The sequence below is a fragment of the Nesoenas mayeri genome, assembly GCF_963082525.1.
Source record: "Nesoenas mayeri genome assembly, chromosome: 1".
NCBI lineage: Eukaryota > Metazoa > Chordata > Aves > Columbiformes > Columbidae > Nesoenas > Nesoenas mayeri.
Window position 1 is genome coordinate 123,740,862 of NC_137541.1, and position 14,825 is coordinate 123,755,686.

A 14,825-nucleotide genomic window follows, 5' to 3' on the forward strand; every position below is an offset into this window, starting at 1 on the left:
GAGGCAGACAGTGAGCAGGTTGGTTTGTGTTCAGACTGCAATTTGAATTTGCAGGCCTGGTTGTTATGATAATGTGCATGTGTTATGAACAACATCCTGGGAGGACACACCAGACCCAGAGCCTTTGTGTGACCTGAAGCTCCTGTCGCATGGCCTGGTGCCCACCAGGGGCTCCTTCACTGCGCTGATGCTCTTCCTGCTCCCCTCCCAGGGCTTTGCTTGCTACGGGACTGAATCCTTTCCCCATGTCTTCCCATAACGTTTGAACAGCTATTTAATACACCATTCAAATACTTGCTGTAGGGGGATGCTCAGTTCAAAACAGCATGGACAAAAAAGGGCCTTGACTGCACGTATTTGTTATGGCTTTGTTTCAGACACAAGGACTTTAACTAGGACTGGCTGCATCATGTCGCTGAACAGAGTAACTGCTGCTAGCATGAGGAATTTTTATCAAGATAATCACATCTGTGCTACAACTTGTGCCAGCTCTACTTTGTCAAGTAGGGTTGGAGGCAGTCACCTATGGAGAGCTGCCAAAGGCACCCACAGACAGATTTTGAGTGGCATCCAAGGAGTGCAGATACAGGCTCCTGATGTCCAGCCTCAGCAAGAGCCAGGAAGATGTCACCTCATGCAAACATGAGATGATGCTGAGCAGGTCATCAGGAGCACTGAGCCTGCAAGAAACCAGCACCTCCTGGCTCCTGTGAAGTTTCTTCTAGCAGGAATTAACTGCAAAAATAAAAATGCAGCAAGGCAAACCAGCCCTAAACAGTTGCTGACCACTGAGGTGGGGAGTATGATTTTTTTTGACATTCCTGACCAAGATGGAAATACTTTCAAATGTGGCACAGACCTCAGAGAATGTGGTCTGCTCTGTTGTGCTCCTGTCACTTCAGGGGGAGGCCTATTTACCTTATCTTGGGAAGCATCAGGTTGGTTAGCAGGGATGTTCTAGTGAGGGAAAAGAATGTAAAATGTTATTCTGGAATGTGACCAAACTTTTCCCATGTTCACTAGATAATCTGTGAAATAATTAGACCTGCAAATAATTGGCTAGTACTTCAGATTGCACAGCTCAGTAGGATCTGGCAAAAGAAGACGACTTCAAAATGTGCCAGTAACACACAAGAACACTATTTATTACCCATGTGTTTTTGCAAAACCACTTCACTAAATAACAGAATGCATAACCTCACTGCAAACAAACATACACTGGTTTTCTAGTAAACAGATGTGCAAGAAAGAATGATCTGTTATAATTATCCTTACTCTAATTAAAGAAAATTCCATTAACTCATTCATAAAGTTACTACAGCATGAAGGTAACTGTGCAGTATCATAACATATCAGTGCAAAGACAGATCTCCAGGTCTCTTCAACAACATAAAGCTGAATTACTGCAGTGCCTCTCACCTGACAACTAACTCATGGGGAGGCTGAAAATCTCTCATGCCAGCAAGGAAGCAGCCAGGGCTCATTTTCCTCTGATCTTCAGGTACACGGTGATCTGGTAATCAATCCTACACTGCTGTTCCCAAAAGCACGTCTCAGATAACCTGTGCCCTTTGACCACTATTCGCTAGAGATGCAGCGAAAGGTCTCTCTCATCTGTCCCCACGGACCTACTGCTGTGACTCCCTGCGGACCAGAAAAAGAGCCAGGAAGGAGCAGGGCAGGCAGCTTTCCAAACAGCGCATGGTAAGCAGAGTGGTAACTGCGTGAAAAAGCTTTCACCGCATCGTCTGGCTGAAGCAGAGTTGTGAGAGAGACAATCACCCCCAACCCTCACGCTTCTACCCCACAGCCAGCAGCAGAAAGCAGAACCTGAGGAAACGCGCAGCCATTCCTAAAAATATGCAATGCCAAAATAAGGCACCGCATTGATGTTCTGCAACCTCTTTTCTCTCACCTTTATTGAGATTACACTTTGCTGTCCCATGGCCCTGACTTTTGAGAAAAAGCACTTTAGGGAATTCTGCTTTGTCCTGATGTAAATATATTAGTCTATGGTAAAGAATACAGAAAACTGTTCCCACTTGTCTGAAGAATGAGCTGACACAGGCTTCAGTCCTGCAGGGCATGTATAACCTCAGGCCTTTACTTTTCATGGGACTCTGCCCATGAGAAAGGAAATCCCTCTGCAAGGCTGAAGGCTGTAGGTGTGCTCAGGTGAATCAAATTTCAGGACTGGGCTTGCACACAGTACTTCAATTATGTTGGGCTGCTTTACCTGCACTGGTGGCAGTCAACACCAGGTTATTCTTCCTAGTTCTGCTGCAGATGAATTCTGTAGAACAGACTCTTATTTTGATAGCATTTCTCAAAATATTAAAACACATACTTTATATTTTATTGTCAGCTGCATTTTTATGGGAAAAAATTCCCCTTACTGCCCAAGTTTACATTAGGTGTGGATTGTTTGCATATTTGGTTGTTCTTGTATGGCTATGTCACAAACTTCCTAGGCTAAAAGGAAAGGGAGATTCAGGAAGCCTTTGTTTGTGTGTGTGTGTCTGTCCCCATATGTGTGCACCATTTGGCATTGGTTTGCTTTGCAAGCAGAAAGACAGCTTTAAAACGACTGTGCATTTGCTCTTACCACATGCATAGCTGACGTTGAGGTATTTTGTCACTCCAGGTAGGCATGGACTTCCAAAATCCCGGCTAATGACAAGGATTTTGCATCTCTGTTTCCCGTAACACCTTTTTGATAAAACTTCTAGTGCTGTGTAAGACAAACAGTCTGAAAGAAAAATACATAGCATAAACATACAACACTGATGTTATTAGAAATGATAGCTGCTACATGCACAACTAGAGATACAAATCTGCTACTGACTTCAGGCATATGTTTGCCTAAACAGGATTTCAGAATTAAATATTGAGATTTGTCAATGCAAGGAAGCTCTCCATCTATTCCATCTCAAGATGAGTGTGCAAATAAAGGGAGATGCAATCCTGTTTGCAGATCTTTCTCTTAGTCCCTGGGTTATTGAGATGATTTGACAGAATGATTAAATTCGGTTCAAGTCAGGTGAGATCAATTTTTGTGTCTCACAACAGCTGGGGCTACAGTGAAGTTCCGTGTATTAAATGTAGCTTTTGTTTTTCTATGCCTCTTGCTGGTAGGAGCCATTCTGTACTGGTGAAAAGGTCAAAATGGGCTCAATATTTAACCAGGGAAGCATTTGGCTGCTTCCTCCCGTACCAAATTCCAGGCTGTTCTGGTAAGGCCACCACCACAAGCCAAGTTTGCCTGCCTGAAGCAATCTCAATGGCATCTACACTGCACTGCCTTCATGCCCTCATTACATGAGGTAACCCACAACATTTTCAAAGCAGCCTAAACTACCCCAATTTCGTGCAGATGAAGAGACTCCAGACTGCTGAACCTCTCCCTGTGGACTGAGCAAGAAGCATGTGCTGTGTGTGAAAACCTGCCTCGCTAACGCCTACACTTGGAGCTGGGATTTTCTTATTCAAGATTTACGCCTTTGACCACAATTTATAAAATAATAAAACTTGATTGCCAGGATTTTACAGTGACGCTAAAATTATTTGAGTGGGAGAGTGTGTGCATCAGACAAACTTTAAAAATCTGCTTAAAAAAAGAAATAATATCTATAGATGTGATTGAATTCCTATTATTCAGATGTGCTAAACTCCAAGCCTCAAGGGAAAAACAAGCCATGCTTTTGGTTTCTAAACAGTCTGGAGTAATTAATGCTTTTCTGAAGCTGTCTGCTTCCAGTCAGCGATATCTCGTGCATTTTGTGACTTTCTGTGGATGACAGATATTTCTTCTGAGGGAGGGACAATAGAGAGGTCTGACAACATACTGCATTAATCCAGTCCTTCTTCCTATAACAAAATCCAGATTAGCATGGCACCTTGTCACCCTCCAACTGCTGAAGCTTATTTGTGCCTCTTCAGAGGAAGGAGAAATAGGGCTCACAAAGACACTCCAAATGTTCCTCAAATCAGTCTTGTTTGGAAAGAAGGGGAAGTCTGAGACTGGAGTTCCTCACAAAGAATATTCACCTTTAGGATGTGAAAACTGGGCACATTTATGTTTTTAGAGTTAATCCCCTGACACCAGCCCTAAATAAATAATACACTTGAGCACAGCCATTGGGAGATACTGGGCTGATCTATTTGCTTGTCAAAGGACTTGCAGGTTACCTTTGGACACGGACTTTTTGGAGAACAACTCTCTGTCTTTTCAGAGACCTAAAATCCTAATGCCCCTGTGTCCTGGGAGGCTGCTGGGCAGGCGGGGAAGGCTGATCCAAACCATTGGGTAGTTCTAAGCAACTCAGCTGTTTCCCTCCCTGGCCATTTCAGATGAGTAAGGATCTATTTGGGTGGACATTTGAGGCAGCCAAGTAGCTTATTTTGGCAAGTATGAAAACAGCTAAAGAATATCAGGAGGAAATATCAGATGATTCATAAATGAATGGATTGGGAGCACAAGAGCAATCTGGCAAACTGAATTATGTTTTCTACAAAATTTCCTGCCCTTTGAGCTACTCACAGTGTCTTAAGACACAGGCGGCTGTTCTGCTAATGGTTTTCTATAAATTCAGTGGTACAGTGAATACGTTTCGCTTTGCCTTTGGTAGATGTTTGCTCATGTTTCTGTGGGCGTTAATATCTCCTTATCATCTATATTCATGTTGGATTTGGCTCCTCTGCCTGAGGAGCCAGTCGTCATACGCCTGCAGGCTCTTGGCCAGTTTTTGGAGAACTTCCCAAGGTTTGCCTGGTGTCACAGGTGAGCAAATGCAAGGCTGGCTTGCTTTTGCAGGACAGCAAGAAACGAACTGGAAAGATTTGTAACAACAACAAAAATATATTTAACAGCTTCCTGTCATCTAACAAGATTTTGGCTTTTAGTGATTCAGTCAAAAAGTGTTCAATTTTTTTCTCTCAGGTTTATGTGCATCCTTGTTATCTCCCCGCTAGCTTTCCTGGCAGCTACGATGCCAGCTGAACAATGAGTTCAGCTCAGAGGAATTCTGTGTATATGGTACCAAAGGCTACTTTTCCAATATCTGCAGCTTCATCTGTACAATCTCCCAGAAGCAGACATTACAGAAGTGTCTCTGCACCAAAGTCAGAGGCATCAGTGTGTGCCAAAGGGATGGTCAAGGCAGTTTCAGCCAAACTTGCTTGAGGTCTAATAGCAATCCAGCTGCAGCAACACAGAGCTTGCACTAGGAATAACTTGTCCTCCTTCTGGTCAGGCACTTTATTGCAGGGTCTGAATGAAGAGGGGATTCAGTCAGTGCTGCATTTTGAGTAAATGAATGAATGGTCCTACTGAATGGTCCCAAAGAAACCATGAATCAGGAGATGAACATAAATATGCCATGTGTCTTCTTTCTGAATATCTAAGTGAGCCATGGGGCTTGCTAAATTGGTACCATGTGTTTAAAATAAACTGCCTCTTGAAAGGCACTTTCCTGGCATGCTAGGAGGCTGGGGGCGCCCACCAGCAGTGATAGAAAAAGCAGCAATGTGTGGCTGGGAAAACACTCTGTTTTTCACGCCTTCCTCCCAAAGTTGCCTGCTACACATCAAGACTGTTGGTGGGTCTTTTGAAACAGACACTTATATGGATGGCCCAGAAATACGGGTGTCAAGAAGAGCTTCTTAATGCAGTAATAAACTATCAATCTGACTGCAGTTATTTAACAGTTAGTGCAGAAAGCCTTGTTTCTGGAGGAAAGGCTCTTTCAGCTCCCTAATTAGCTTTGTTTAGGCAAGTTTTGGCATGCAAATGACATGCCATAAATTAGGCAGGCTTTAATGAGAAGCAATTTGTCTTTGGTTTCTTAAAGCTGCTCTCAATGCAGACAGCAGGAGCTTTCCCTCCTTGTCTTTCCACTCTGCCATACAAGACCCTGCAGGTGATGGAGCTGCCAGAGCTGGTCTGAGCATCTCATGCCAAGCTCTGCCAACAGCATCCTGTCATACCCTGTCCAGACAGCACTGATTGCCACCTTCTCCCATATCACTATTCACAGGCCAAGACTCAAGACGTGGTGGGTAGGGGACGTGTCTCAAATGTAGATCTGCATGACATAAAAAGTGAAGGACCAGGCCACCCAAAACAGGAGCCCCTCCACAAATTTGTCACTGGAGCCCAGCCGCCCCTTGCTTTCATCCCAACTTATGGTGCTTTATGCTTTTCGGGCTGTGCCTACACGCAAAAGAATAAGGAGCTTGCTTTTAATATCAATTGAAAGCAGAGATTTCACACTACCAAATTGGGATGGCTTGTGCTTTGTGGAGCCCAAATATCAGCTCTGGCGGTAAGAACTGTCAAGGGGCAACTATGAAGTTCAGAGCAAATTAAGGCTGCAGACTCCTAAAGAAAGTTACCATAATAATATGGTAATTTATGCAAGAGCATGGCACACAGGGTCCTGCCTATGCATCAGAAAAGGGCCATTTGAGCTGTGGATTCTAGCAAAAACACATAATATGATCAGCAGCACTTATGAAGTGTTTCAGCGCTTCCAAATAGTGTGCTGATACCTTTATATTCCAGGTCCAAGTACTGTCAGTAAACAAGGCAGTATAATATGCTAAAAATACTACTTACTGCCAGCAGAGGCCATTCCTTGGAAGTGAATACAGCACCAAGGCTCTCTGAAAAGCTGCACCCTCCCTCTGGCCCTCTCTGTAGTGCCTGTTGTGAGGCCCTTGTAAGCCTGCATGAGATTAGCCCATTGCTTGGTTTTATTTACAAGTGGCTCTGAGTTCAGAATTCAGTCTGTAAGAATTTTGCACAAAAAAAAAATCCAAAACAAAACAACCCTTGGTCTTTCTCTCCCTCTTGCACATGCATATGCGCAGAGTGGGAGATCCATCTGCCAGCACAGACACCAAGGGCAAGAGACAAGTGGAGCTCCACACTCGCTGGTGACAGCAGGAACCAGATTCCCTCTGTTCAAATGCTCATTGCTTTGTTTTCCACCATTTAGGTCTGCTTATACCCAGGCAGAAGTTCCTTGGCTTATTTTAGACTCAAGTGCCAAGTGTACTTTGACTAAGTGCTCCATGAAGTGTCTGTACTTCAATATCCAGCACGTCCTAAGTTTGGGCCAGCTTACACAGTTTGTATTTTATGGCACCTAGAAGTCTATAGCTAGCATGAACCTAGTAACTGCTGTGTGTAAGCATTTCCAGACTGGCCTATAGCTGTTTGTACCTTTACTTCATTTATATTTGCTCTTGAGAGATGTATACAAGGGACTGGCTCACACTAGGAGGAGTATCCATCTCTTAGGAATTGAAGCTTTTCAATCACTGTTAGGGAATAAGAGATGTAGGTCTTTTGAATTGTCCACAATACTGATAAAAAAAAAAAAAAGGAATCGCAGTATCACAAAAATACTGTTATATAACAAAACCATGACGCCTTGTTGGGCTGGAAGGAACCTGCAGGATTTTGGAAATCTCTCTTGCCTTGCCAACATCCTTTCTTCTTAGCTGAATGCCATTTCACCGGAAAGAGGGGATTAGGACAAAACTCAGCCCCAGGTTATGTCGTACCTGGTGCAAACTGTGATGAGTGTCTGAATTCTCCACCTCCCCTCTCAAGCTCGCAAAAGAGGGGACAGGCAAAAGAGAGGGCTGTGCTGAAAAGGACCCAACCTCCCAGCACAGAAGAGACGCAATTCAGGGGTCTGCTGGTCATTAGTGCTGGAAGAAGGGCACATCCGACCAGCCAGTGCACAACCTGGTGATATTTCTGGGAAGGACATTTTAGCATTCTAGCTTGCAAGTTGCAGCTAGAGGTGACCCACTACCGAGCCTTCTGTCGAGTACTTTCATGTATTAACAGGAGTAATTTCTGATTTGAGTAGTGTTTGTTGACCTGAATCGTCCTTGTACTCTCTGCAGTAACCTGTTCTGGCACAACTCTCTAACGTCTTTTGGCCAATAAATTTTCTCTTTCCTTGTGTACATGTTAGTACAAATAGAAAAGAGATAATATGCCAGAAAAAGGCAACAACTCACACAAGAACAGCTAGGGTTTCCTGCTTTGGCACTGGGCACAATAGATTCGTCTAAGCAGAACTGTCTGCTACCAAACCGCACCCAAAAAAGTTTTCGTTTTCTTGTGACGTTTTTGATAATCTTAGTAAAACAGAGAAGCTACTTTCTGTAAATTCTGTACAGTATTACCAGTGCCAGTCATTCGAACAGCTGCAGAAGCAGGAGTTTTTTATTCTCCTGTGAAGATACAGTGATCTTATAATGGAAATAATTCCCTGTGCTTCAGTGAACTCTGCTACTTACAGTAGGAGCTTAATCTGCAGAATAAACTTCTCCCGAAGGCAAAATGTCCTAAAATGCCTGGAGACAAGTGTTCTGCACTGTCCTTTAAAGTGGGCACTGGTGACTACTCATTGTAATCAATGGCTGTGATGACAAGTCAGAGAGCAAGATCAGAGACATGTAAAAACACCGTATTTCAGTTTGATGGTGAAAGTGTTAGAAATGGGAAAAATGTTTCGTGGTGATCTTACATGGAAATTTCACATTCTTTGACAAATCCTCCCCCTTCCCCAAACTGCATTGAACAAGATAAGTTGTTCTAAGTGCAGCTTTTTGTTTCTGGTCATTTTTAACCAAAGCAAGAGACACTGGAAACAAAGGGTGCAAGTTACATGCATAATTACATATCAGTCTTGGGACTGAAGTAGTGCTGTCTTTGTGATACATGGTATAGAGTCTCTTGTGCCCAGTAGTTCAATCCCTTACCCAGATTCAAATCTTACCTTTATCCAAATCAGAATAGGGATCTGAATGTGTGTTTCCATAGCCCATCCTGCATGGGCTGTTTGGTTGGCATTGTCTCGTGCTAAAGCTGTTTTGCTGCCTAGTGTGAGACTTAATCAGACCAAGGGACAAGTCTACTGTAAAGGCTTTATCTATCAGGGAGGACACCATTATGCCATTGCTTTTCTTCCTCCTCTGTATTGAAAATGGCATTGAATTTATGTTATTAAACCATCACAGAAAACTAGTTCCAAAGGGAGGCAGTCATGTTAAATGTTGAGCTGAGGCTCAGGATCCTACAAGTGCTCTGAGGCCACACAGATATCACCAATACCAGAGATGGATTTATATGCTCTATTTCCTACATGGAGAAGTGCCTTTACGTTAAAGAAATTTTATGTCTTCCTGTGTTTCCTTTGAAGCAAAGCTCCAAAAATCTGTCAGCCGATTTGACAGATTATTCACAGAAAAGTAATAATTCAGAATACATCTGTCTCAGTTCAAAGCTGCTGTTTGTCATTAATTGCTTATGAGCCGTATTACATGTAACATGAGGTCACCAAAATCTAGAGAAACATCTAATTAATTCAATAACCAGTACTCCCAGAAGGGCCATATCCAGTATGGATAGATGCAAAACTCTTAAGCTCAACAGAGACTTCCTATACATGTCATTAGGACCGGCAGACAACTTCTCTTCTGCATGGTACTAAAAACACCTCACAGCTTCCCTGTGATGCACTGAAAGAAATGGAAAGGCTCAAGCTCTGTATTTAGGCTGAGATGCACAAACACGGGTAGAAACAACAATTCAATGTGTCTTGGGGCAGATTTAGCTCTTGGTGCAAACACAAGTGTATGTGGGCTCTGATTCAAGAATGGAGAGCAGCTGAAGTAAGTTTTCTAAATTGTCTCAAATCATTTAAATCAAGTTGACATTCAAATTACCATTGTTTCCCCTTAGAGAAAGGTACACAGGCACCACTCACATCTATATGTGCTTAAATAACCACATAAATAAGATTTAAGCTTGAGATGGATTGATCTGGAGTCAATTGGATTTGGCTCCCAAACGCTGTCTGTTGCGATAAATGAATGTGTATTCCCAGGCTACACACATGCTTTTGAAAATCATACTCACTGCAGAGGGTTACTGGCACCATGTGGGAAAAGGCCAAGCACTTTAAGTAATGGGAAATCTATACAAGGATCTTCCTTCTACAGATCCACCTTGTGTTTGTCTCAGGTTTTATGCTCTCTCCTATTACCACAGTTTTAGGTCACTTTATAGAACACAAAACCAGCAACAGCCAAGGTGTTGCTCAAGAAGGGCTCATACGCAGGGGGCTGCAGACAAGAGTTTGTTGCTGTTGCAAATTCTTTCTCTATACTGAGAAACTTTATCCAGTCAGAGGAGCTTGCAGTATTCTGATCTGTGAACCGTAAGCGCTGCCATTAGAGGCGAGTGATTTCCAGAGGTGAATGAAGTACAAGAAATAAGTACGATGGCAGCCTTTCTCGATCAACTGAGCTATCTCTGCTCTGCCAGTGTGAAATACAGACCTGGCAATTTGAAATAGATTCTTGTGTAAGACCAGATTGCAATTTTCAACCAATACATTTTTAATATCTCTACAACTAAATAGAAACATTGGCGTGCAGACAAGTGGCTTTTAAGACTAATTATCGGTCTCTTCTTGATGTTCAGAGATGCTTCTTAGATGTTTCACTTGAAGCATATTTCTTAGGAGTAAAGGTCAGCCTTTGCACAGGGCTGGCATCAGTTATATAAGTCCTTCCCTGTGTGATATTAAGGGATTTGAATAGCGCACGTATCCTGTGCTGTCCTTCTCCATGGCATGAACATTTACCTTCATACCTTTGGTGTCAAACGCTGAACATACTATTTATACAAGCATGAAGCACCCTCACAACCACATACTACTATACATTTACATATTTAGCGATAGAAAGTGAGTCATAAGTCACTAATCATACACCATCTGAGACAGCGAAGTCGATGACTGGTTATCAATGTAGACCATACAACTACTTAGGATGTTTTGGGTTCTTTTACCTGTTCAAAAGCAAACAGTCTGTGCCTGAAAGTGTTCGGAGTCTGACAAAAGTAATATTAACATTATAGCAACATTAATATATCATTTATAAATTACCTACTGATATAGTGATATTAATATTATATATTAATATATCTATTGGGATACACCTGTATCAGTAAATCAGCAGTGAGAGGGGCATGTTTCTGGCATCACAACAGAGTGCTCCACTCTGATAAATGTGGTCCCTGCACTCATCTGGCTTGGGCCAACAGCGTCCTCCCAGTAACTCCTCATCACAGCTGAGGACGTAGCACAGAGCAGGGAGCAGCCCCAAGAGGCAGCCTGCGTGCAGTCACCCTGCTTTGGAGGGAAGAGTTTAATACTTCATAAAGAGGACACTCCTGCCTGATGGATGTGGTGCCAGGGGGAAGTCCCAGGCACATTCAGTTTTCTAGTACACATGCACAGTCTTGGAGTCTGGTCATACAGCAGCATCTAAAGCAATGGACGTTGACCTACGGACTCTAGCCTTACAGTCTGCACTTAAGCCAAGGAAGAGTTGGCAGAAAGAGAGATCAGAGAAGAAGGTAACAGTAAGACCTGGTATTGTGACACTCGGGTTGCCTAATCATTGCCTGAAGTTGGAGGAAGAAGAGAGGCCAACAGCTGATATTTAGTAAACATCACCTAAGTTCAAGACAGCCAACAGAACTAGAGTTTTTGATGTTAACCATACTAAGGACTGATTAACTATATGAAAGTTTATTACTTGTCTGCATTTCTTACTTTGCTTCTCCCTCATACTAGGCAATTTGTTTGATTTCCAGAAATAATCTCTCCATGTTTCAACCACTGTCTCTTCCAAAATGCCATTGCCCTTGTGCCCGAAGTTTTCTCCCCATCTGTTTCTTCCCTTCTCTGTGCACCTGTTTGGAGAATGTCTATCAATAGCATAAAAACATACCAAAGGGGGGGACGCGCTCCACTTCTCTTGAGCAGACGTTCTCCTCATGTGCCCATCTGCCATAGGTGGCAGAGTAGATGATAAGGAACTTGGACTCCTGACAGTGGAGTTTCAGTTCCTGGTTTTCACATGCTGATTTGCTTTTGTATTCAGCTAAAATAGAAGCAAAGAACAATATGGTAGCGTGAGGTAATTTACTCGGCTAGACTGTTAATAGCAAATAGCAGAATGACAGAAAACAGCTTTTCTGCAAGTTCTGTTGCAAGTGATACTTGGCACCATTGCAACCAGAGGCAAAGCCAACAGCAAAGTGGAGTGTTTCCTCCAACTGAATTGCTCCCATATGACTACCTAAAGCCTCCGGCTCCTTTTTGAAAGGAATTAAAAAGTTAATTTTTGCCAATCTCCTCTCCCAGTGGAACAGCCTCCCCCTTTCCCGCCTGATTTCCTGGCTTGCTTTCCACCGCTGCTCAGCAGAAGAAGCCTCCTCCTTCCCTTTTGTCTCTCCCCAGGACAATGTTGCATTCTGTGCCTACTTCAGATGCCCGCCGGAGTGCCGAGAGTCTCCTACCGCTCATCAATCATGGGGATGGGCTGCCATCACCCCGTGCCATCACACATAGCACTGAGTGAGCGCTGAAGAATGGGAGGCACAAAGGCATGGGGACGGGCTGCATATCCTCAGACATAGAGTCCTCCCAGCTCTATTTCCATGGCTCCACCAAGACCAGTGAGTTTCCCTGGGCGTGATTATCCCACACGGGCTCATTTGAAAGCTTTTGCTGACAAGGCGATGTGAAGCAGGAGCCTGAGAAAAATATACCCCCTCCCCTTCTCAGCTGGCACAGGCACAGAGGTGGGGAAGCTGCTGAGATGGTCTCCAGACAGCACGGATCATCCCACACGGGGAACCCATTAAAATCCGCCATCTGGCCAAGGGGGTTCCCTGCCAGCCTGAGCAGCCACTCTGCTTGCAGCATTTTAGTGCTCAAGTCTTCCTGGTGTAGGTATGGTGGCAAAACTTTTTACTGAAGATAAGGCCAGGGAGAAGAGTCTATTCTGCTCCATTTTTTTTGTCCTTCGACAACGTGAAAACAGGAAAAGGAGGTTCCTGAGCTGAGCAGGAGAAAAGGGAAAGCTTCTTGTTACTGAGTGGTATCCCTGTGAGTGGAGCGTGAGTGTTGGTGCTAGGGGAACTGGAGAGAGAAAAACCTCCTATCTACTCAATAAAGAAAACATTATTGTTTCATCTAGAATAGAACAGATTAAAAAAAAAGAAAAAAAAAAAGGTTAATGCTCTTGGTAATAGTCCAGTTTCTTCCATTTGAGCTCATCAGCAGTCACAAGTTTAAGCCTAAAACCAGTGATTTTTGAAACTACTTGGCCTACTGCAGGTTGTTACTTCTGCAGAAGCACCGTACACCCATGGAGATCATGCCAAGAAAACAGAGGCTCTGGCCCAAGGGCTGACAGCTTGAAGCTGGGCTGTGTGTCTGTACGGCTGTGCCCTGTGGTTGCTGGAGAGGCCATGGAAATACAGACAACAAAACAAACCCACAAGTGGTACAAGACAGGGGTAGGAATACAAGAGACTTCTGCAGAAATACAGCAACAATAGTTCTAAATACATGAAAAACAAAGGGATTCAGGCAATTGCTTAAGTGCGCATTTGAAGGCAAGGAGACTGTAAAATAAAGTTATATTCAAGTGATTTCCTGAGAAAGGATGTTTTTCCACAGCCAAGCATAACAATATTGGTATCTTACCTAAAAATATAAATTTCCTGTCACATGAAATCATGTAATTTGCACTGTAACTGCACTATTTCTCAATTCTAAAGGCAGCACTTGTTGTTAAATACACTTTTGACCAGCTTTTGTAAAATTCAGACCACAGATAAGATTATTTATTCAAAGTAGCTCATTTCCAGTGGGAAAATATTAAGCCGTTTATGAAAGTAACAAACAGGATGCCAATCCGCTTTTGATTAGTAAAAAGAGATTTTTAATGACACAGACACAGATATGATATTCAAATCCATCTACTATTAACCATGAAGTAATTGTAACATGAAGAAAACCCAACAAACTATTAAGGTAATAAAACAGATAATTAAGATTTTAAATTTCAGCTCTTTTCTCTTCCCTGATGAGTGGCCCAGTAAATCTCATTGGGAGTTCTTGTGTCAGTGCTTTGCTAAAGGTAACATCTGCCCACTCCATTCCCGTATCTCTGCTCTGACTTCAATACTCTGCATAAACTGGCCCTTCAGTTTGCTTGCCACCCCTGTTCCTATTCCACCAATGATACCTATCTCAATGCTCTGATTAAAGAAAATCTCCTTTGTGCTTTCTCCTTTAGTTGTGGAATGGTATTTCTGAGTTGGCTGGTGAACCTACCCATAAATCATCATCCAACTATTTTCTTTGGGATCCAGTTCAGCCACACTGCAGATTAGCTGCCAAAAAAAGCTGAGCCCCTGGGCTACTGGGGCTTGTTCTCATGTACAATAGCAACAAGAAAAACAATTAAAGAACACCAATAAATGAAACCTCATGATGATTACACTTTTCTCATGTTTACAAAGTGCATTCTCTTTGAGGCATGGTGTGTCCCTTTACGTATCACCATCAATTGACTGCATAGAATACAGGTGATTCTACAATGAAATTCTGTGATAAAGTTAGCCATGCATGTGTATCCTCCAGCCATTATTCTACAAATGGGAGGTAGTAACAGAGAATCCTTGAAAGCTTTGGTCCTACCTCCTTAAGCATTTTTGCATATTCCTTATTATGATATCCTCTTCATCACTTGGATCCTTAGCCCAAACACCTGTTTTTGCTGTTCAGCTCTATCTTTCTAACATGACATTATCATTGCCAGCTCTTTAAAAACAATTTCCAAAACATTTTTCCTTTCTAGTCTGATGTCTGACATCTGACTCTGCCAAACTACACTGGTCAAGAAATTGGCAGTACACACAATGAAGTTGCAAA

The 14,825-nt window shown here is 42.9% G+C and overlaps 1 protein-coding gene across 1 annotated transcript in view; it reads right to left on the bottom strand.

Moving 5' to 3' along the window:
- Window positions 1-14,825, bottom strand: part of EVA1C (eva-1 homolog C) — a gene marked incomplete at both ends in the record, with an annotated part of 40,363 nt that overhangs the window by 4,576 nt on the left and 20,962 nt on the right. Inside the window, 2 exons of the mRNA XM_080349249.1 lie at window positions 2,606-2,749; window positions 11,827-11,979. Of these exons, the coding sequence (XP_080205375.1) occupies window positions 2,606-2,749; window positions 11,827-11,979 (297 nt within the window). The remainder of the gene's footprint in view (window positions 1-2,605; window positions 2,750-11,826; window positions 11,980-14,825) is intronic.